Source organism: Canis lupus, chromosome 4, assembly GCF_011100685.1.
Source record: "Canis lupus familiaris isolate Mischka breed German Shepherd chromosome 4, alternate assembly UU_Cfam_GSD_1.0, whole genome shotgun sequence".
In the NCBI taxonomy this organism is placed as follows: Eukaryota; Metazoa; Chordata; class Mammalia; order Carnivora; family Canidae; genus Canis; species Canis lupus.
In genome coordinates this window covers 26,913,639-26,936,583 of record NC_049225.1, presented here as the reverse complement: position 1 = coordinate 26,936,583, position 22,945 = coordinate 26,913,639, and the positions used below count along the sequence as shown (strand labels likewise).

The 22,945-nt window shown below is 43.9% G+C and overlaps 1 protein-coding gene and 1 long non-coding RNA gene across 3 annotated transcripts in view; one reads left to right on the top strand and one right to left on the bottom strand.

Annotated features, from left to right (window-relative positions):
* LRMDA (leucine rich melanocyte differentiation associated) overlaps positions 1-22,945 on the bottom strand; it is a 1,014,859-nt gene that overhangs the window by 423,306 nt on the left and 568,608 nt on the right. For both annotated transcript variants that reach the window (XM_038534451.1, XM_038534450.1), the window contains 2 exons: positions 13,538-13,677; positions 3,425-3,542 (listed from right to left, as the gene is read on the bottom strand). In XM_038534451.1, coding sequence (XP_038390379.1) covers positions 3,425-3,542; positions 13,538-13,677 — 258 coding nt within the window. The remainder of the gene's footprint in view (positions 1-3,424; positions 3,543-13,537; positions 13,678-22,945) is intronic.
* On the top strand, positions 9,692-11,156 carry LOC111095503. Its single transcript, XR_005358002.1, has 3 exons — positions 9,692-9,781; positions 9,878-10,370; positions 11,036-11,156. It is a non-coding gene; the product is annotated as an uncharacterized LOC111095503 (long non-coding RNA).

Below are 22,945 nucleotides of genomic sequence, written 5' to 3'. Positions count from 1 at the left end.
CCAGCTTGGTGCCCTTGGCATGATTCCAGGGGCCAGTATTTGCAAAGATACCTATTTTCTTTAAAGTTCCAGGAAAGGAGCAAAGCCTAGCTGTTGTAGATTCCTTAGCTAACGACACAAACACACCAGTCTGGAGGAGTCAATTGGAGCCTTAGCTATCACTTCCCTAATGAATGATGGTGTCTTTCTAGAGGACGATCAGAGCTCTCGGAGAGAAAGCAGCCTTTAAACAACAAAAGCCACAAGGCAGCAATGAAGGGGGCATGTGTCATCACGGGAGAAGGCTAGAGCGAACTCGCACTCAAGCGCCAGGGCCTGCCGGGTACCAAATCAAACCTTTGTGACATAGGGGGTTTATTAGCTCCTGGATGATTTTGCATTTGCGTCAGCCTAGAACACCCGGACCGCCTGTTCCCTACCTCCAAGGCAAGGGCTGTGATTGGAGAGGCATTTTCCATTCTCCCAAATACTTTATGTCAGGAATAAAATGAAAACAGCTCCCCAAATCACGGCCTCCTTGATCATCCATCAGAGCATTCTGCTGAATAAGCACAACAGGCCGCTGCTGCCTGAGAAAGGACAGAAGCCAACTTGAGATCCCGATTCTGTGATGAAAAATAGGGCTTCACCAAGTGTGCTCAGCACAGCGTCGGCAATTCACGGGGAGTAAATTGCTCTCCACTTAGAAGCCGACTCCGGGTGTACACAGACCCCCCAAACATACATATGTATATACACACAGAGATAGAAAGCGAATATACACACCTGCGCAGGAACAAACATATGTCTGTACACACTGTGAGCAGGCGAAAACCAGCCCTTTGAACACCAATTTACTAATTCAGCAAGAAGCTCATTTGGCCTCTTTCTATCTGCCAGAGAAGTACCAATGCGTGTCTCTGAAACCAGGCCGAAGGGAATCGCCTGGCGTTCAAGAGAAGCATACAGTTTGCTATGAGAGCAAGACCCAGGGAAGGCCTCTGGTGCACCTGAAGCATCATGGCATAGATGCGGCACCCAACTGGAAGCCCAGGCCCCTGGGTTCTGATCCCAGCTCTGCCTCTGCCGGGCTGTAGGGGCCGTAGGAAGGAAGCTCCATCCCCACCTGGTTCCTTCACCCACAAAATGAGAGCCCAGACCAGGTGATTTCTGAAGTCCTCTCCAGTTTGAAAATCATGTGACACTCTAGAAAGCTACGGAGTGAAGATCCTCATGTTTTGTCAGAGTTATGTCTGTCTCTCCTCAAATAATTAATGGGTATTTTTAAGCCTAATACCATTAGCAAAGACGTGGGAGTCAATCACACAAACATAAGCTAATTCTATAATTGATTAGAAAGTAATTTGGAGCTTTGAAGAGCATTTATGCTGATGCTGTTAATGACTCAGAGCCGGCTCCTACTGGATTTTAAGGAGCCATACCCACCTGCTTCCAAAGCCAGCGGGGATTTTAGTCCCTGTTGCCCCCTCTACTCCAAGACAGCAATTCAGCTTTTACCTGTTTTCTTCTTTTAGGCCTTCTTATGAGGTTTTTATTTCGAACAGAGAAATGCATGGGAGAAAATGTTCGATTCACTTGCTCCAGAGGTAAGACCTGAGTTGAACGATGTGGCTCTGTGGGCAGACACACCAGGAAAGCTCCAGTGTCAGCTCTTCCTAGCCAGGCTGCCCAATGAACACCTCTCGGCCTCAGTTATCCCACCTGTATCACCTCCTATATTTCAGGGTGATTTGAGGACTCCCAGATCTGTACACACAGAGCCTGAGGGCCATGGTGAGCACACATGGAGCACCCCACACAACCATGATGGGTATTATAATTGGTGCCCCTTCAGATTTCCTGTGACAACACAGAGCTTCCCCTGTCAGGAACAGGGGGAGCAGGAGAGAAATATTGATCTGTCCTATAAAGTGCAGGCAGACTTAAGGGTGGAAAATGTTGAATGGGCAGGAACCCAACGTATTATAAACAGTTCATTTGTTGTCCTTTGTTTGGTGATGTTGGCTGCCTCTGGAATCTTTTAACTTGAAAAAAAAAAAAAAGGAGGCCAAGAAATAAATTATTTCATTTGGACAAAATTACAAAAGCTGGAATAACTAAAGGCAGTCATGAGCAATACATCAAATCTCTGCCTCGATAAGGGAAACTGTTAACACTTTAATAGCTATGAAACGAATCACTCAATTAATTTCCCACATGCTGAAACAGGTAACAATACATTTATCTGCCAGTATTATACCCTCCGTATCATATATTTCCACAACTGTTAGCAATTTTATTCAGCATAACGGGAAATAAGTTGCACCTCATGGATTCAGGGAGAGAAAGTGGCCCGAGGTCTGCTGCCAGCTGAGCAACTTGATGGAAGAGGTTTCGTTTTTCTGTTTTGGTTCTGTTTGTTTTTTTCTCTTTCCCTCTTAATCATTTCCAATGCATGTGCAAGGTGCTCTAAGTCAATAGGCAAGGACAAACTAGACCTCCAGGATTTCTGGGCCAATGTTTTCAACACACAAGCTAGGGTCCCACAGGAAAGGGGGCCCTAGGTAGCTCCATTGGGCTCTGGGGCAGTGATGGACCTTGAAAGGGGTCGTCAGGGGTCATCTGGTCCATTCCCCAGCCCTGGGCTTCACAGAAGGATCCCAACTCCTCCCAAAGAGATGACTTTCCACATCCTTAAACATTTCCTTGACTCTGAATCCAAGACTCAAAGCCATATATCTCCTGCCTTATCAATACTGTCATGAAGATGGCACCATATGCACTTCCATGGGCTCAATGCAGACTCAGTTGATAAAGGAAAGGGCAGTAAAACTATTCCTAAGAGCTCTGGAGAGCTGCATCTAGAGAGGATACACTAGTCCCAGGTCACATTGTCAGGGGGGAAGAAAAGGCCTTTCCCACTAATTATATCTCCAAGACCTGTTGAGCCTTCATACCTGTGAACAGAAGAAAATCACTCTCCCCTACCTCCACTACGGCCCCAAGAAAGAAGAGCTCCTTCTGGGTTACTAGAATAGTCCTACCCTCCTGAGGAAAAGGAAATGCCCCAGGCTTTCTTCTTTTTCCTTTCTCAGCAACAGACCTGTAGAGACCCCACCTTGTAAATGAAACATCTTCAAGAAGGCACTTTGAAATCTTCCCCCCAGAATGTCACCACTGGGCTGTATATGGTGCTGCTTTATTGGTAAAAGAGCCACCTGGGTGAAATCACCTTCCAAATGAAGGTCCCCTTAGATAGATCGCAGGAAGATCCAATTTATTCCCAGTCCTACGTCTTGCTAGGCCAACAGCATATCCACGGATAAAACCCTGGTTGGAGATCTCTCCTGCATTCCAAACACAGAAAAAGGTCCTCTGTGCTCAAAGAATAACCAGTAGGGCAAGACATAAATCCCTGGTGAAGACCAGAAAGTTGGCAGCTTACCTTGGGCTTCACCACCTTCATGAATGACCCTCTGACCAAAGCTTCCTCTCGTTCTTGTCTGGTTACTTTCCGGGCATCCAGAAACTTCAAATTGGGCAGCTTGTGCAGAACAAAGCATCTGAAAGAAAACAGAGACAACTCAGGAGGGTAGGCAATGGCCTCAAAGATCCATGCAATTTGTCTCATGCTAAGGGATCTACATCATTAGGTCTTCAGAAGTTTAGATCTTGGTTGCCGCTTCTCTTTCACAAAGAATGAACAATCACTCTTTGCAGAAATCCAAATAATTATATTTCACACACACAACTAAACCTCAAAAATATACACTAACGATTGCTCTTGATTCAAATATAGACACACACACACACACACACACACACACACACACACCTGGATGAGCCAGGAGGATCCTGTATTCCCCTGCCCTTCCATTCTGGAAATGGGCCCAGCTTCTTTGCCATGCAGAAAGTTCTCAGAGAAACTAATCTACAACCTAGTTGTACCATTTGTGTCACTGCCTTCCTGTGGGTCATAACTCTCATTTCTGAGATAAAAGCAATCTTTGGGATGCCTAGCTGACTCAGACGGTAGAGCATGTGACTCTTGATTTTGAGGCTGTAAGTTCAAGCCCCACAATGGGGATAGAGATTACTTGAAAATAAATCTTTAAAACAAAACAAATCTTCAGTTTGAAACTAAGACGGGAGACATTGGCCATCCAGGACAATAACTAGAACACAGGTTGTGATAACATGGATGACTTCAGGATAGAAGCTAGGAGCACACATAGCTGAGAAATGCTTCCTTGAAGAATCAAACAGGGACCATCCCTGAGTTACTTCCACACTGGCATGATGACGATTATCTTTACCAAGGTAAAACAAGAAGAATAAGATTCTAGAGGATTTTTAAAAATATTTTATTTATTTATTCATGAGAGAGAAAGAGAGGCAGAGACACAGGCAGAGGGAGAAGCAGGCTCCTCACAGGGATCCTAAAGCAGAACTCAATCCCAGAACCCCGGGATCACACCCTGAGCCAAAGACAGACGCTCAACTGCTGAGCCACCCAGGTGTCCCTCCAGGAGATATTAATTTAATAGCCCAATAAATACTAATGCAAATTCCCCCCAGAAAGAGTCTTTGGTGTCCATCATGGCTTCCAAGGATAAGTTAATGGCTACTTGTGTGAGAAAATATTAGGCAGGTATATTTGGAATTGATGAGAAGATCCACGTGGCCACGGGATAGATATATAAACATATAAATAAATATATAAAAGGCATAGACACCTGCCTATTCTTCTGCTTCCTCAGGGACAGTTATCAACCCAGATGATTTCTGTCGAGCCCCCATACTTGGTCACTTAAAGGAACAATTGTTTAGACCCTGTCCCACTTAGGAAGAAGAGGTAAGTACCCAATGTCAAGAGCAGTAGATTGTCTTCATTGGAATCTGGCGTTTCCTTCCTATACTCAGCCTCCTCAGTGTTTACTCATCTTTCAAATCCCAACCCACATGAACTTTTCTCCTGCATCTCCAGACCACACTGTTTTCTTCCTTCTCTGTACTCCCGGGATATACCGGGAGCACCATACCACCTAACGCTTGGTTGTTTTTTTTACGTTTTTTATTCATTTTACTGGTGTTCAGTTGATGTCCTCACCTGTAAGCTTCTTAAAGGCAAGGACATTTTTTTTTTTCTCATCCTCATACTCTCTCAAGAAGTAGCATTAGACTAGACTCAATAAAGTTTATTTCAGTTATACGAATATTTCTTGAGCACCTGCCTTGTACCAGGCTCCAGGTATAGAGAGGTGATTACAACACAATTCCTGCTCTTACAGGGGTTCTCGGTGTAATGGGGAAGATAGACTCAAATAGACACAATATTGACATTCACACAGCTAAGTGCTGAGATTGGAGTTATGCGCAAAGCAATTCTGGGAGCACAGAGAAAGGGACCAAACATCACACACTGGATGACTGAAAGCTCATGGCTAGAGGAAAAAGAGGAGAAACAGGAAATCTCAAGTGATGATCTTCAAAGAACCAAACCCTAAGTCAACCCTGGGCACCGAGCTTTTTCTCAGTGCAAATGTGACCTAGAGTATGTAGCATGCCCCCAATCCTCACAGGAGCCTTGGGCACCGGAGACCAGCTCCCACATTCATTAGAGGTCTCACGTCACCAGGTGGCCTCCATATACTTGCCCAAAGATCTGGATGACTGCTGAAATACCAGAGAAAACAGCTTAGTGGCTTCCCGTCAAAATACTCCTTCAAGTGACAAGACTCTTGAGTTATTTTTGAGGTACAGATTTCTTCCCCAGAAATGGCCACCCCAACATCTGAGGTCCCAGAAATTGGACTGTCCACTTCCTCCCTAGTCTCAATCTATTCTTTTCTTTCCAACTTCTCCCTGAACCTCTCCCTTCCCTTTCCAAATACCCTCTAGCCTCCTCCAAAATCAGAAAGTTTCCAAAAAGCCTCAGATGAACTTCTCTCCTCCAGTAGAACTCCCACTGGCCTCAGTCAGTGTCAGAGAAAACTTCCATCTTCTGCTTATAGCAGCAAAGTCTTGATGACAACAGATTCTTTCAAATAAAGACATGTACAGACGGAAACAATATGTCAGGAGTGACGCTCAGAGGAGTAAAGACACCCACTAAGTGTAGGGTGGGAAAAGATGAATATTCAGGTGAAGAAAACATCAGTATTAGAAAATCAGCCAATGTTTAATGATGGAATGAAAGATGTCTTCACGGGGCTGGCAGGAACCATGATGACAACAGACAGCACGTTGTCATTTTGCCCCACTTTGGATCACAGCCCTGAAATCAAAGGAGAGAGAGAGAGAGAGGTGCTGGCTTTTAAGCTAGTTAAAAATGTTAGATGACAAAGAGCTGCTGTTTTCAGAGCACTCTTCTTATACAATCGAAGAAACAGCCCATGAAATAGGCTGCCACTCATCCCTGAAACTAGGGCTGACTTGGCTCCCATCCTCACGGCCAGTCTGGGGCTTCTAGGTGGTTGATGCCTGGAGAGGTGTGAGGGACACCAGGAAGGCCTGGCCCAGATAACTCAGCCTGAGACTCAGCCCAGGTCCAAAGATCCCCACCCAGAGATGTCTTCATACGTGCACTCACACAACCAGTAATTGCTGAGCTGCTACCACCCGTCACAAACTGTGCCAGGTGCAAAGAATAAGGTGATTCGCAAAACAGACGAGGTCCCTGCTCTCAAGGAGCTTAGAGTCCAGCACAGACATTCTCAAACTTAAGAGGGCATCGGCAACCCCTCGAATCTGGCTTGCTGAAACACAGATCACAGGACCTCACCCCCAGAATTTCTGATTCCCTACATCTGCCGTAGGGCCTGGAATACACATTTCTAGCAAGTTCCCAGGCAGGGGCGGCGAGGCTGATGCCACTGGTCCTGCTGCAAGCCTCTGTCCAAATAAAATTAACACCACGAGGAATAACAGCTTTGAAATTACGAGGTTGGTGACGTGATAGGGAATCTCCCTCCCAATTCTGCTGCCAGTCTGCCATGCACCATATCTGGTACAGAGGGCACGGAGGGCGGCCACCTCCAACACATCTCTCTGCCCCTTGGCGGTTTGCAACTAGCTCCAAACACCCCTGCCAAGTGATAAGTCAGTGGGCTCTCTGCCCGCCTGTCCCATCCCGGGCTTGGGAGATCTATTTCCCTTTGTTCTAGGTCGTGTCAGGGTGTCAAAAGCTGCAGCTTCCATCCCGGGTATAATACAAGTTTGCCATAAAAATACAACCAAGGATTCCCGGAGCCACAGAATGAAGGCCTTTACAATATCAATTCAACCCTTGTAAATTTAATCCAGGGTTATTTGTTGCACCAAAATCTCTTTACCGTGATGTATTACTTAGTTACTGGGGTTATCACAGCCGTATCCTAAAGTTGCATAGTACATAAAACACTTCAGTTAACAATGCGAGAAGGCTAACTCCCCCAGATAACCTGCAATCACAAGGGCTAGTCCAGATGACATGCCTCTGTCAGCTTCCACGAGCTATTGATGGTTCAATCAGTTTGTTTTGAAGGTAAAGTACAACAAAAGGGCAGTAAACTTATTCAGACTGTCAACAGGGGCTATCGGGAATGGGGCTTGCAGGTAAGTAATTCTGGGTGTTTTAAGGCTATTATCAAACAGCAATGGTTGAAGGAAGAGACAGCTACTAATAACACAGAAGGCAGCCATCATAAACCACTTTATGGCAGAAACCCCCGTCCATAAATCCTGCGACACCCGGAGACAGCTTCAGATTTATAAAACCGCTTGTTAAGCCAGGGCCCTGCTTAATGAAAAGAGATCGGTCTAAGTTCTGAGTCTCACGTCCCTAGCTCCTGAGGGTGACTCTAATTTTCCTGACCTTCCCAAGGTGGCTGGGCCAAAGCCCTGGGGCTGGGCGCTGGAAGTCAGGGGCGCTCTGGCTGCGATGGGGAAGGTGAGGTCATCTAGAAGAAATCTGGGATGCTGGGAACGTGTGCGAAGGCTCATCATTCGTTTCTGTCTAAAAGCAGATTCTCTAAAAGTGCGACCCGCACACAGAGCCCTGCAGGTTCTCTCTCTTTTCCTATGGTATGCTCCCTTTTCTTAAAGGACTCCTCTGAGGAGACACCTACACACTGGCAGGGGGAGAAAAGGAAGAGCAGAGGGCCTTTTCTGTTTGTTTTTGCTCCCAAATCAATTTTCTCTGCCCAAATCCCAAAGCTCTGGCATTTTTCATCTAGACTTCAAAGGGAGAGGAGGACACTCTTCCCTCCTGCTCAAACTGCTACCCCAGGGGGTGCTGGCTGCTTCCCGGGGAACACCACACAATCCCAGAAACACCAAGACGGCTCCCCAGTGTCTGCTCCTGCGGTTGGCTACCATGTTTCTTCCTCTGAGACTCTACTAAAGAAATACCAAGTTTCCAGATCCTAAGGGAATCAGAATGCAGGGTCCCCTGGAGGTTTTCCCTACCTCTTTCCATTTATGGCAACATGGAATGCCCATCCTTCCCATGATCTCTTGCCGCCTTACTGCCCCCGGGCGTGGGGGTTGGTGGGGAGACATGGTGCAAGCTACTGATGATCCACTGGGGGCCTCTGAAGTCAGCAACGGGTCACCCAGGAACTGTTCTCAATCATCCACAAAGCCTAACAGGATGGAGTGAGCACGCCAACAAAATATCAAGCTGCTCTGCTTTTCCCTGCATTACCTCAACCCCGTTTGGTAACACTGGTTACCTCATGCTAATCAAAAGCACTCATCAACCGCTAAATGCGTCTGACTAATTGTCAAAAGTTAGCAATGGCTGAGATGTAGCTCAGTAAAGAAACCCAAGCTTATTAAAGAGACGAAAGGGGGAGAAGATGAAACAGAGGAGAGGTCTTCACAACAAAAAGCGTGGAGACTGACCGGGTAGAGGAAAGGGTCCAGACTCTGGGTTTATTTAGCTTGTGTGATCTTGGTTCAGGCCACCTTCCTGAGCTTCGGTGTCTCCATCTGCATAATGAGGAGAACGGGCTAGATGACGCCTCAGCCTCTCTTAAGCTTCAGCCTGCTTGAATTCTGTGTGCCTCCAAGTTAATTTCCAATAAACACATCCATAGCCTCCTTTCTTATTACTCCAATTTCCTTATATAACCACCCCCTCACACCTCCAGGTAAAAGAGGACTGTGAGAAAAAGTCAATAAAGACCAAAGAGTAATGAACAAACACTGTGAGTGGAATAACTCCAGATGCTCAGAGAGATGACAATGATCTCACTCTAATGAGCCGAGGTGAGCTCACCTACAGCATTAATGAATGCCTGACAACTGGCAAAGGCCAGCTGATTTTCCTCACAGTTCACCGGCAGCATGTTTGAAGTCTCCGTGCAAACAATACACCCACAGGACAGAGCAAGGCCCTCTACAGAGGGTAACCAGCAATTACTCTGTGGGCTTCTGTCACTTTGATCTCTGGGTCGTGACCTTTGCTTTCTTGTGATCTTCAAAGCCCAGATTGTAGATTAGCTGGAGAATGCTAGCTGGGTTATGTAAGCCACAAGTTTAACAGCTCCTATTCGGCTGGGAAATGGTGGCAGCCCGGGACAGCCAACAGACTGCGGAGGGTCCCTCCCTCCTTCCCTTTGGCTGAGTGCTACAGACACTGGGCAGGCCCCGGGCTGCTCTCTGTGAGGGAACAAAGGAAGGGTGTCACGTTTTAAATAATTTAAAGTTGTGAGAAATACAGAGGGGCCTACTGAGGAAGCAGGAGGAAGGAGAGGCCAAGCAGAGATTGGAGTGGCAGGAGGGAATGAAGGAATGGCAGGAGGGTTTGGTGACAGAGGTAGAGCCAAGAGACCATGAGACCAAATCCTGCAGTTGAGAAGCCAGGCCTAGCTCTTGCGTACTGTTGACTTTCACTCCGTTGTCTTTCCTGCAGGAAGAAGAAAGAAAAGAACTGCAAAGGAAGACGAGAAACAGACCACTCCGCGCACCCAAGTTTCCCATACGTGACTCATTTTTTGGCTGGTGTTGAATTCCACAGGAGGCCTCAGGTGGTTTCCTAGTATGACGGCGGCCTCCCAAGCCAACCAAGCTCTGCCTCACCACTCTCTTCCCTCCCAAATCCTGAAGGCTGCTTGTTATCATGTTCACCTCCATTCAACATTCATCCCAAAATAGTGGCACAGTGTGTACACACAGCAAAGCATGGGCAAGTTCAAGCTGCTATAATAACAAGGCAATGGACATTTCTCAGCCATGAACTGTGATGAATGGCAAAGAAAAAACCCCAGGCGTGGTTTGCTCCTGCCCCAGCAGGACCAGGGCACCGCTCAACAACTTGGTAGTATGTTCATGCTCACATACAGATTTAATGAGCCCGTTTTACGGTGGGGATATGTGCCAAGAAAATCCAACTGTCTGCACAGGGGGTAAGGAAGGAAGGAGAAGGGGTAACCTTGGGGGATGGGAGGAAGGACTCAGCAGAAAGTGAAGCATCTGTGAAGCCATTTCCAATAACTCCATAAATCTAGTCACTTCCCACTTCTGCTCCAGTGGTTGGCCACAACGTGACCTAAAAGTGGGCTGACCTCTCTGAAATCAACACCTCCCAGGAGAAATGAAACAGACGTACTTGTTTTGATGTATGGCTGGGTGACATATTATAAATATTACATCACATAACCACAGAGGATGCCAATCAATAAGAAATTTTTTCAGACAGCACTAAATGAGCCATGGGTTCTTGCTTCTGAATACACTCCTTTAAGGCTCCTACTATTGCTTAAATGATTAATAGAAGACATATTGTCAGAAAATGTACTTAAAGTGAAAAACAGTAAACTGTAGAAATATCATTCATTTTTTAAGCAATTTTCTAGTGAAAATGTCACATAAATTTACATAGAGGCCCTACTATTAGGCTCTGGGTAACAGCTAGAAGGAAGGCAGACCTCATGCTTTGTAGGAGGAAGGGGCAGGAAAATATTTTGCCAAAAGGCAAAAAAAGAAGGAGGCTGCATTGCCTGGTAGAAACTCAAACACTACAAGAACTCTGGATTTAACAGCCGTATTGTAAAACCCTAAAATTTCTCAGGGGCAAATGAAGCACAAACTCCAAGATGAAGAAAGCAGGGCTGCTTACAGACCAGAGAACAGAACTACATCATATGTACATTTATCTCATCCAAATGTAAGTGTGAGAGTGCTTGTCAACCAGAAATAAAAAATAAAAAAATAAAAATGAATAAAAAAATTTTGACTCGCTAGAGAATAGGCCTACCATTCCACTCAACCATCATGTGCCGTGCAGTGAATGTGTGACTGGATGGGCACACCTGTAATGTTCCTTCCAGTGTCCCTACTTCCTGTTCCTCTCAGAGCGTGAGCATCTCGCCATTGTTGTGGGTGATTTATGGACTTTCTAGGGTAATTCTGACTAGGTGTGATTTCAGCTGTTATGTGGCCCTTAGAATCCAGTTCCTCATGGCGACTTTGCCATATGTGCATGAACAAACTACCTTCCCAGCCCCCCATCCCTCAAGCCCAACAGAACTGGAGTAATGAGGTCGGGCTGAGTGGGTGCCAGTGCCAGCACACGAGATAAATCACTCCTCTAGAACCCAGCCCTCCCTGAAGGATCAGGACCCAATGTCCACCACTTGGATTGAGTCTGAAGGATAATCCCTTGCTTGTTGACTGTGTTTGTTGACATCAAATGGGTCTGAATCCAAATAGGCAGTGGGCATTTGAGGTACCCAGAGGGCCATACATCTCTCTATAAGCACTCGGCTTCTCAGAAGAAAGAATAATATTCAAGCTGGCTCCAGCAGGGAGTCTGCTTGAGATTCTCTCTCTCTTTCTGTGTGTGTCCTCCCGCTGCGTGTGCTCTCTCTCGGGTAAAATAAACAAATAAATCCTTTTTTAAAAAAGAATTAAACACAGAAATCTAAAGAAAAAAGTCAAATGAAAATTTCCTAAATCGTGCTTGGTTTTCTAAAAATGTTGACTAAAAGAACTTTCTTGGACTTGTTAGACCCTTCCAAGACACATCTTATAAATTACTGCAAGAAGATAAAATATGTTTTAAGAGACCCCTTCATATCTGAAATCAGGCTCCTAAAGGCTTCAGAGTTGATAAGAGTGTTAAAGAAGCAAATTAAGTTCTAAGCGATTAAGCAACTTACAAGGTTGATTTAGAAATGTGTAACTCTTCACCTGCTGGATATTAATCATATTTCTCCTAACAGAATTGACATTCAAATCTGCAGGGTCACATCCAAATGAAAATCTTCATAATGAAGAAAGACTTAATATATTTCTTAAAAAGTAGGGTTAGAGTTTTATTCTAAGATGATTTAAAATAGTCTCAGACCCCTTACAAAATTAATCAAGAAACCTAGAAAATGAGGCTAAAGGTACACAATGCTTCCCCATAAGGAAATATAAGCAGATTCCTGCTGTAGCTTTATGTGTCTTTGTGTATATGTTTTTAAAATATACAGTGTTCAATAGCCTTCAGTATCTCCTACAGCTTTGCCTTTATACAATATGAACTCCACTGACTTCATTCCTTCATGGATCACCACTGATTTTTATAGGAGTCCCAAGAGAACAAGTTTCTTTCAAACCATTATCTTCTTTACCTAATCCTTCCGAATTTACTATCTAGCAGCCTTACCTGTCTTACATTTCCCTCCTTCTTTCCCCTCCCCTGCCCACACTGATTCAGTGAGGATGTTACTGAGAGCTTGTATCATAATGAAGAAAGAGGCTACACATATGAAAAGATCATCTAAAAACATTTGCAAAACAACAGTCAAGAATGAAGACACACAACTCAAATGAAGAAAATTATAAAAGGAGTCTAGTGAAACTGGTAAGCTCAAGGAGTCTACCTAAAACAGATGACTTTGGGTCAGGTATTTCAAAGCACATGGTTTAGTAGTAGAGAGGGGGGGAGGACAAGCATTTCTCCTTAGAGCTCATCAAAGCACGTGGTTGGTGGACAGTGAGGCATAGCTCTATGGAACAAAGTTATGGGCCTGCTGGGAGTTCCTCTTGGGATCCCATATAAGCTCCCTCATTTTCATGGGAAGTGTCCTCTCTCTAAAAGGTGACTCTGAGGCTGACCACAGGAAAATCTTATAACATGGAGCATGGGTAAACAAAATGTAGCCCATGGGTCAAAACTGGCCCTCTCCTTGTTCTTGTAAGTAAAGTTTTATTGAAACATAGCCCTGCGTCTTCATTTACAAATTGTTTATGGCCACTTCTTCACTACAACAGCAGAGTTGAATCATTGTGATAGAAACCATATGACCTTCAAAGCTTTAACATACTTATTACCCAGCTATTTACAAAAAAAGTTTGTTAACCCCTGGCCTAGACCACCGAGCAGATTTTCATGTTTCTTGGTTTCTGTGACCTTGATGGAGGGAGACAATAGTTATAGGTTATCAAAAAGTTAAAGTTTAGTATTATCATGGGAAGTCCACTGATGCTTACCAAACATCTATTATGTATCCCATAATGCTATCCCCTTCAAAAGATGCTATTTGTCCTTTTCCCACCATGTTCAAACCCCTTAAAGACTCACCTGTATCTCTTATAGTCTTCCTCATCTTTTTCCAAGCTGACCAGCTCGTTGGGACATGCCACGTTACCCAGCAGGCTGAGGTACTCCAAAGCTGGTGTCACTTTTGCCAGGTGATCAAGCAGACACTCCAAGTCAGTGATGTGTCTAAGGTTAAGGATTTGGGCCCTGAGAGACAAAAGGCCTAGCAAGGAACACAGACTCTGTCAGGCACAGTGCAACAGCGGACAAGTCCAGTCTGCTCCCAGGAGATGACATGGGTGAAGATTGAAATCAACTGAGCTGTGAGGTCTCTAGCGTGGCTAGTTTTTCACTCCTGCTGGAAACACAGCCCAGCTATTCTCTGGGCAGGTAAGACTAAATCCAAATCACTTGAGAGAGAATAAATGAACGTAAGTGTTGATCGCGCTTTTCATTCCTATACAGCGGTTTCCACGTGGTAAAGTATTTGGCTATTTGTAAATCCATAAAGCTATTTTTCTAGTAATGAAAGCAAGAAATTATTTCCAAAGTCCCCAATAAAGGAGTAATTTAAGGGGTAATTTATCATTAAAACATCCAAGAATGGCATAGATACAAGCAGGGACTGGCCTCCTCTTACGATCTGAGAGCCTGGGGTAGAGCTAAGCATTGCTCAATAGCCTCACTGGTGGCAATAAAGCACTGAATTAGGGGAAAAGGAGAACAAAGCTAGGAAAAGACAAATGGAGTAAGTTAGGAGACATTTAGTCAAGCCAGGCAGGTCAAAATGTATTTGAGGATGAGAATCTGTTGTGAAACTAACATTCTATGAGGAGAGCATGAAAGAGAAAATACCAAAGAAGGGCATGGTAGGGAGATTATGCCATGATCCACTCCTTCAATGGGATCCACTGTTCCATCAAAACAAATGCTGAGACCACCCCGCCACCAAAGCCAAATAAGTCAAGATTCATAGATTCAGGTAATCACGGGTATTGGGTAAGGATTTAATGACAACCTAGCTGTCACATCAATACACGTGGACTCCTGGCTTGAGCTACATGCAAAAGAACTGAGGCCTAAGCAAGGTGATGACTAGACAGGCCATGAAAAGAGGTCATGACTACCAGAAACTTATGGAAGAGAGATGTCAGCCAATATCAGCAGATGGAATGGGGTGTTTGCACAAACAGGGGCTAAGCCTGTAAGGGTGAATGCAGCATCTAAGAGTCAAAGACTCAGGGTACAGTGTCCAAGAGTGAGGTCCACTTGGCCTAGGAGAGGAAGGTAGAACCAATGAAAAGGGATGTCCTTACTCTGTCAGGATGTGATCTCACCATGGGGTGTTATCTCCATTTCCTTAGATTTCATTTCAACTTATCAGTAGAACCCTAAATCCAAACAACATCAGAATCCATTCCCTAAGGTATCTGCTGAGGGGGGGTCACCAAAAAGTACCTTGTTCCATCCCTGACAACCCTAAGAAAGAAAGAGCTTTTCCCCTGGGACTGAAACTTCCTCAAATTTTTTTTCCCACCAACCCAATTTAACAGCATAGGGTCTCAAAGAACAAGGCATTCTTCTCTTCCACATGAGGACCCTTCAGATTGGTGAACCTCCCATATCTTCCTTAAATCTTATATTCTCCAAACTAAGTTCTGTTGAGCATTTTTTATACACAGGTTCTGCAAACATCCTATGCAAGACTAAGTGCTATACTGTGGGAGTGAGACAGAGACAAGGAGAGGGACAGCACAAGCCAAATAGAAAAACACTAGTGCAAGAGGAGCAAAGCAGCTCCTCTATCAAGGGCTTCAATTTGCCAGCATCGTCCTCATTTCCTCAACAAGACAGGACAATGGACATAAGATCCTTCAGATCTTAAACAAATAATGTCTGGGAATAACCACAATGGACCACTGAGTTTGCTCCAACCCTCTACCCCTCACATTCCAAGGGGCAGTAGGACTTATGCCTATCAGGCTGTCCTGAAGCCTCAGGCCCAGGCCCTCGTGCCAGGGGAACAGCCAGACAAACTGATCACTCTCACTGGCACAGTATTTCTTCACGGGACTGAGAGAGAGTAGGCTGCCAAAATGGTGCTGATATACTGACCTGGGTGTTTCAAATTATTTATGTCGACAATGCCCCTAGAGAACCTAGGGGAAGCCCTTTCCACTGTGGATGAAGAGGTCCAACCAAATCCTACTGCTCTTGTAGGGACGAACCTCTTAAACCTTGTTTATTTTTCATCTACTGTATGCAGGTGGGAATGGGAAGGAATGGAACTCAACACTGGCAAGACGTTTAAGTTGAAGAAACATTGGGCAACTGAACTGGACTGAAATTCCCATTATTTCTCAACATCGGGTGAGCAGTGATGAGCAGAGTCACATGGCATTGTCCAGGGATGCAGGCTTCAGATGTACACTTACCACAGAGCTAATAAGGCTTGGGTGTGAGGGCTCCTTGCTTACACAGGTCCCTAGCAGGGGGTAACAGAGTCACCTGGTCATATATTTCTGTAAAATTTGCAAAAGTAGGTGATTGAAACTGCCCTCAGCTAAGATCACTGTCTCTCTCCACTGAAGTACGTGTAGTGCATAATTTATATAATTAGATAATAAGGTCATAAAAGCATTTGCAGAAAAAAACAGGTAAAATATTTTTATATAGGCATGTCCAGCACAAAAAAATGTTACTTTTAAAAATATTTTTATATCGGTGTTGTCAACTTGGAAGTCTTTAATTTGCTTTGATATATTTTTATTCCAAATAAACATTCAAGCCTAATTTTGCATTCATAATTATGTAGTCTTTGCCTTTAAGAGAGTATCACCAAATTATGTAAGTTTCACACACAACAAAATCTGGATCTGCCCCTGAACAGGAGGTTGTAGAGACATGGACTCACTCAAATGTATTGGTCATGGAAATATCTTGGGCAAAGGGTCTACAGGCTTTAAGAAGCTTCAGTCATCCTTTGCCAATGAACCCAAGGAATGGAGCCTGCGTCATTTAGGGTATTTTGTGTGGCAAAAGCTAGCCCACCTTTTCAGCCCTTTCAGAGACCTGCTAAATAATCGTGTGGGCTAAGTCAGGTGGTCTCCCCCAAATCCACACTAGCCAGGAACCGCTAGTACCTACTCTGTGGGTGCTCTGGACCAGAACTTCATCATTATGTTGATATCATCACTGGAGGATAAAAGACGAGAAAGAGTTTTAATTGGTTTCTTGGTCTCCTGGGTCAGCAAGGACAAACACAGCCCTGTCTTGCCTGGTTGGGAGCTCTGAGATAGAATTTGTCACATTCTTTTTTTGTCAAGTTGCATAGAAAATTAACCAGAGGCAATCAGCAGAGGGAACTTGGTGTCCCTGACTAATGAAGACCAGGGCAGTAGAGATACTTACAGGGATTCTCCAAAGCATGACATTTCCTCCCTCCTCCCCCCCCCCCATTTTTAAAATATGAAGCTATCTGGCACAGTTTCAACTCTCTTCAGCTGGATTCTAGCACACACCTGGCTTCCCTCATCAAGTCTTCTCTAGAGTACTTGACATTTATATTTTTTTCAGTGTTGTCTACAGAAAGTTGACATTGCAGAGTCCAGCTGTCATAGGTACACTTGCCAAGGGAGACTTTTTGCAGCAGGCTCAAGATCAAAGCAACGTCTTGCCTTGGAAGTTTGGAGCATGAAGGAGGAGCAGAGTCTTCTGGTGTCGTGTCCAGTTGCACAGGTCTGAAGCTGTTTCCTAGGTGAAAATGGGCATGAATCCTCCCTCTGTGCTCAGGTCCAGGTCAAGGGGGAGTGCCTATTACACCTGGGAGGGTTTCAACAAGTGCTGATCCTAATATAGGATTTCTGAATCCTAACTACACATTCTGCACAATATATTCTCATTCTGACTCACATACACATCCGAAATATTACATCCAAGTGATAATTTAGGAAATGGGGGGGGGGGTGTCAAAGTCACACAGTCAAGTGGAAGAGTGCAGATTCAAACCTAGGTTCTAAAGAAATTGCATTTCATGATTCCTAATACAAAAAAAGAATTTAAAATACTGAAAAATGAGGAATCCTATAGGCTTTCATGGGAGACCATAGGTATTGTCATCCAGTTGTATTCTGTACCTCAGTTACTTCCAATTTGGGTTTATTCATTTAAAGCACTGAGACTTCCACCATCAGTAAAAGATACCAAGAAGTTGTAAAGACTTTGTTAATGAAGCTATGTCCCATAGATACATTATGCCATTTAAATCTGTCAATAATCCTCTGAAATGTCTATCGCCTGTTTTATAGATGGAGAAACGGAGGCCTCAGACAAGGCACAGAGAATTCCCTGAACAAAAGAGTAAATTGCTGTGGGGCATCTAGTCTGGCCTTCTGGCTCAGCTCACCGGTCTCCTCACCACAGCCCAGCTGTACAACACGTCACACTATCTGTTCTTCCTGTTGGTCCTACAATGCACACTGTCTCTTCATACGTTTGCTGAAGCAAACAGGGAGACAGAAAAGGAAGGAATTAAGTGTGATGTAAAATGAAGTCAGCTTCTCAGCCTTCCCCCACCCATCCCAAAAGGGAGAATCATTTCATTGTGTAAAGTATCTATACTTTCCGCATATCTTGGTTGTTTTGTTATTGGGGGTTGGGTATTCACACGGTATGGCTGAGACCATTACCAAGTACCCAACCCTATGGGAGAAGAGTCAAGGATAGTGTGTGTATGGCATGGGCATCTGTGTATAAGAGAGAGAGGATATGAGTATTGGGGGAGATAAGGTCAACTCCAAGGCCAGTGACTACCAGGCCAGTCTAAATGAACCAAAGGAAGAAAAGTAAGATAAGCTATGAACCAAAAGATGAAGAGGTAATATGGGAAGTCTAGGCTCTAAAGTATACCAGGATGAGACACCAACACGGAGAGCTGAACAGAAGTGGAACAAAGGGCCAGCAGAACAAAGATAGGAGGTCAGGTAGGAGATATGCAGCCTACAAGTGAGGCATTGGTAGACAGAAACATTTTTGCCAGATGCTGGGTTTGGGCTCTGAAATCCCTTTCAGGAGCTCCATCTACAGCTGGGAACAGAACTGGCATAGGAGGGGCAGGGGCAGACACAGGCAGATGACTCCTTCTGCATCTCAGTTCTTCTCATGCAGTGATTTTTCCCTCCCTTAGGTTTCAGGATCTGGGCGTAGGAATCAACATGCCTGGGTTCTAGACTGAGCCCTACCACCGATCATCTATGTCATTTCCAAAATTCATACTCTCTTAGTTTTTTCATAAAAAATGGTACTCAACTCACGGAATGATATGAAGGTAACATTAACTTATAAAAGTCAAAGAAACACTCTAAATCTATACTCTGGTCTTGGTCATAATGTGGCCCAAGTAAGATCAAGTAAGCTTACACAATTCTCTAGGATAATAATAGCAATAATAGTGACCCTTATGTAGAACTTAGAATGAGCCTCACAACAACCACCTATAGGGCAGGTACTGTTATTGTTCCAATTTTGCAGAGGAAAGCAAAGCATCTAGATGTTAAGTAACTAACTAGTCCAAGGACATGCAGCCAGTGGCAGAGCCAGGATACAAGCCCAGGAAGTCTGTCCACAGAGCCTGTTGTTGATCACTATATGACAGTCCCTCCTTCCAAAGGATAAAAGCAGCCTATAATCCATGTTCACAGAGTCCAATAACAGAGCATTGGACAGACATACCTCATTGAGAGTAAAACCAAATGGAAAACTCTACATATGCAAAAACAAAAAAATTAAAACCAAAACAAACTTTGCAGAAGAACTTCAGGTAGAACTCCATTTAACAGTAAGCTTTCTAATATATTTAAAATACGATTCCATTTCTAGAAAGAACTCATACTTATCTTTGTAGAAGGTCAACAGTTACTTGATTCTAGGTTCTCTTTACTACAAATATGCCATAAGTTCTTAAGGAGATAAGACATCAAGGCCCGTGTGTAGGATTGTTATAGGAAGGAGGTATGCCTCTTTGTATACAGACCTGTATAGTCCCCTATCACACTGGCTCTACATCTGGTATGTGACTTGCTTTGGCCACAGGGAAGCAACAACCTAAGATGCAAATAGGGCTTGAAAAGTACTTGTATATTCGGGCTTTGCTCTTGGAACACCTGCCCCACGTGGAGAGTCCTGTGCTAGCCTAGTGGAGGCATACTGTTCAGCCAACAACCAGGACCAACCTCCAGACATATAAGTGAGGCCATTTCAGAGCATCCAATCCCAGCCAGGTCTCCAGATAACTGTGGCTGCCCAAGGACCCAAAGCAAGATCCACGGAAGAACCATCCAGTTGAGCCCTGCCCAAATAGCTGACATACAGAATTATAAACAAATAACATATTTGTTGTTGTAAGCCACTAACTTTTTAGGTAGGTTATTACACAGCATAGCTCACAGAGTCCAAATCCAAGGCATTTCATGGAGCAGCAATAGTAATTTGGAACACAGTAACTGTTAAAAGAGTCTGCAGTATTTTCACAAGACAACAGAAGAGTCAGTTGGCAAAAAAGGTGGAGTCAGAAGTATTAGGTTACGAGAATACCATATGGTGTTACTCTTGCTTTTACCTGGCTTTCATTCTATGACTTCTGGGTCAAGTATGTGGGGAACGCAAGCCAATCTTCATGATCACATCAAAAGACCAGAGGAGACAGATGTCATGCTGCATCCTGAAAGAGCCAACTAGTATCTTTTTAATCTACTGGTAATAAAGTACTTCCCATCAGCACAGCAATATACCTGGCCAGCTTTACAGCTACACATTGCCTTTGGCTTCAGTTCCTCCCACACCATCACCATTTCCTTCTCAGCATTATTGCTACAGATTGAAGAAGCTGAGGAATGAAAAGGGAAAAAGACTCAACCAATGACAAAGAAAATCTCTCAGCACTGTAGAGCCAAAAGGCCTGCTAATTTCTTGTGATAGCAACACCGAGAACACAACCATCCTCTAGCCCAATTTATTCCTTTAAGAATTAGAAACATATATCCAATGGAATATTACTCTACCATCAAAAAGTATGAGATCTTGCCATTTGCAACAACATGGATGGAGCTAAAGAGTATTATACTAAGTGCAATGAGTTATTCAGAGAAAGACACATGCCATTTGATTTCACTCATATGGAGAATTTAAGAAACAATAAATGAACATGGGTGTGTGGGGGGAGGGGAAGCAAACCAAGAAACACACTCTTAACTATAGAGAACAAACAGATGGTTACTGGAGGGGAGGTGGGCAGGGGGATGGTTGAAATAGGTAAGGGGGATTAAGGAGTGCACCTTCATGAGCATCAGGTGTTGTGTGTAAATGATGAATCACTAAATTGTACACCTGAAACTAATATTGCACTGTATGTTAACTAGCTGGAGTTTAAATAAAAGCTTGAAGGGAAAAAGGGGGAAGGGAATGAGAAACTTCCTGCACAGCAAAAGAAACCATCTATAAAATGAAAAGGCAACCTACTGAATGGGAAGAAATACCTGCAAATCATATATCTGACAAAGAATTTCTAAAATATATCAAGAACTGGGGCACCTGGGTTGCTCAGTGAAGTCAGTTGACTTTTGATTTCGGCTCAGGTTGTGAGATAGAGCCCCACATCAGGCTCCTTGGTCAGTGGGGAGTCTGCTTGAGGATTCTCTCTCTGCCCTCTGCCCCTTCCCCTGCTTGCTCACTCTCTCTCTCTCAAGAAAAATAATAATAATAATAAAATATATGAAAGACTCACATAAATCAATAGCAAAACACAATCTGATTTAAAAATGGACAAAAGATCTGAATAGACATTTTTCCAAAGAGGACATACAGGTAAGCCAATAGACACATGAAAAGATGCTCAACATTACTAATCATGAGGGAAATACAAATCAAAACCATGAGATATCACCTCACCCGTGTTAGAAAGACTTTTTTTAAAAAGCTTATTTTAGAGAGAGTGAGTGCCTTTATGGTGAGGAGGGGCAGAGGGAGAGAGAATCTCAAGCAGACTCTCCACTGACCACAGAGCCCAACACGGGGCTCAATCTCATGAGCTGAGCTGAAATCAAGAGTTGGTCACTTAACCGACTGAGCCATTCAGATGCCCCAAAATAGCTTTTATCAAAAAGACCAGAGGGGCATCTGGGTGGTTCAGTAGGTTAAGCATCTGCCTTCGCCTCTGGTAATGATCTCAGGGTCCTGGGATAGAGCCCCATCTCAGGCTCCCGGCTCAGGCAGCAGTTGCTTCTCCCTCTTCCATCTGCCCCTCTCCCGCACTTGTGCTCTCTCTCTCTCACTCATTCTCTCTCTCAAATAAATAAATAAACTCTTTAAGAAAAAAAAAAAAGACCAGAAATAACAAGTGTTATGTGGAAAAACAGGAACCCTTGTGCACTGTGGCTGGGAACGTAAATTGATGCAGCCACTACAGAAAACAATAGGAGGGTTCCTAAAAATATCAAAAATAGAAATACATCATGATTCAGCAATTTAATTTCTGGGTATTTATCCAAAGAAAATGAACACTAACTCAAAAAGATATTTGGGGGTGCACGGGTGGTTCAGTCCGTTAAGTGTCCCTTAACGGGGACTCAGGTCATGATGTCAGGGTTGTGAGATCCTGCCCTGCTGCAAGCTCCATGCTGGGCATAAGGCTTTCTTAATATTCTTGGTCTCTCCTTTTCCTTCTGCCCCTCCCCATGTGTATGCTCTCTCTCAAAAATAAATAATAAACATTTGGGGCATATGGGTGGCTCAGCAGTTGGGCATCTGTCCTTTGGCTCAGGGTGTGATCCCAGATCCTGGGTCCTGGGATGGAGACCCACATCAGGCTCCCTGCAAGGAGCCTGCTTCTCCCTCTGCCTGGTCTCTGCCTCTCTCTCTGTGTCGCTCAGGAATGAATGAATGGAATCTTTAAAAACAAATAAATATAAAAATTTTTAAAAATTTAAAAAGACTTCTACATTCTTGTGTCTATTAGAGCATTATTTATAGTAGTCAAGGATATGAAAACAACCTAAGTGTCCATCAGTAGTTGAATGAAAAAATTATGACATATACTTTTTTATATAATTATAATATGATAATATATAATTTAGCCATAAAAGGGATAAAATTTTGTCATTTGCCACAACATAGGTGAATCTTGAGGGCATTATGCTAAATGACATAAGTCAGAGAAAAACAAATACCATATGATCTCTCTTACATGGGGAATCTTAAAAAAAAAAAAAAAATCCAGAGGGAATTCCTGTGCATTTTTGGCATATTCTGTGCCAGTTATGAAAATGAGCCCTCTAAAATGGGAGACAAGAATGCTCAGCAAATTCACATGAAGCATGAATCTCACTTATTAGTCTAACCTAATGAGAGTAATCAGGTATTATATCAATCAGCAATATTTACTCAATGTCTCCTCAA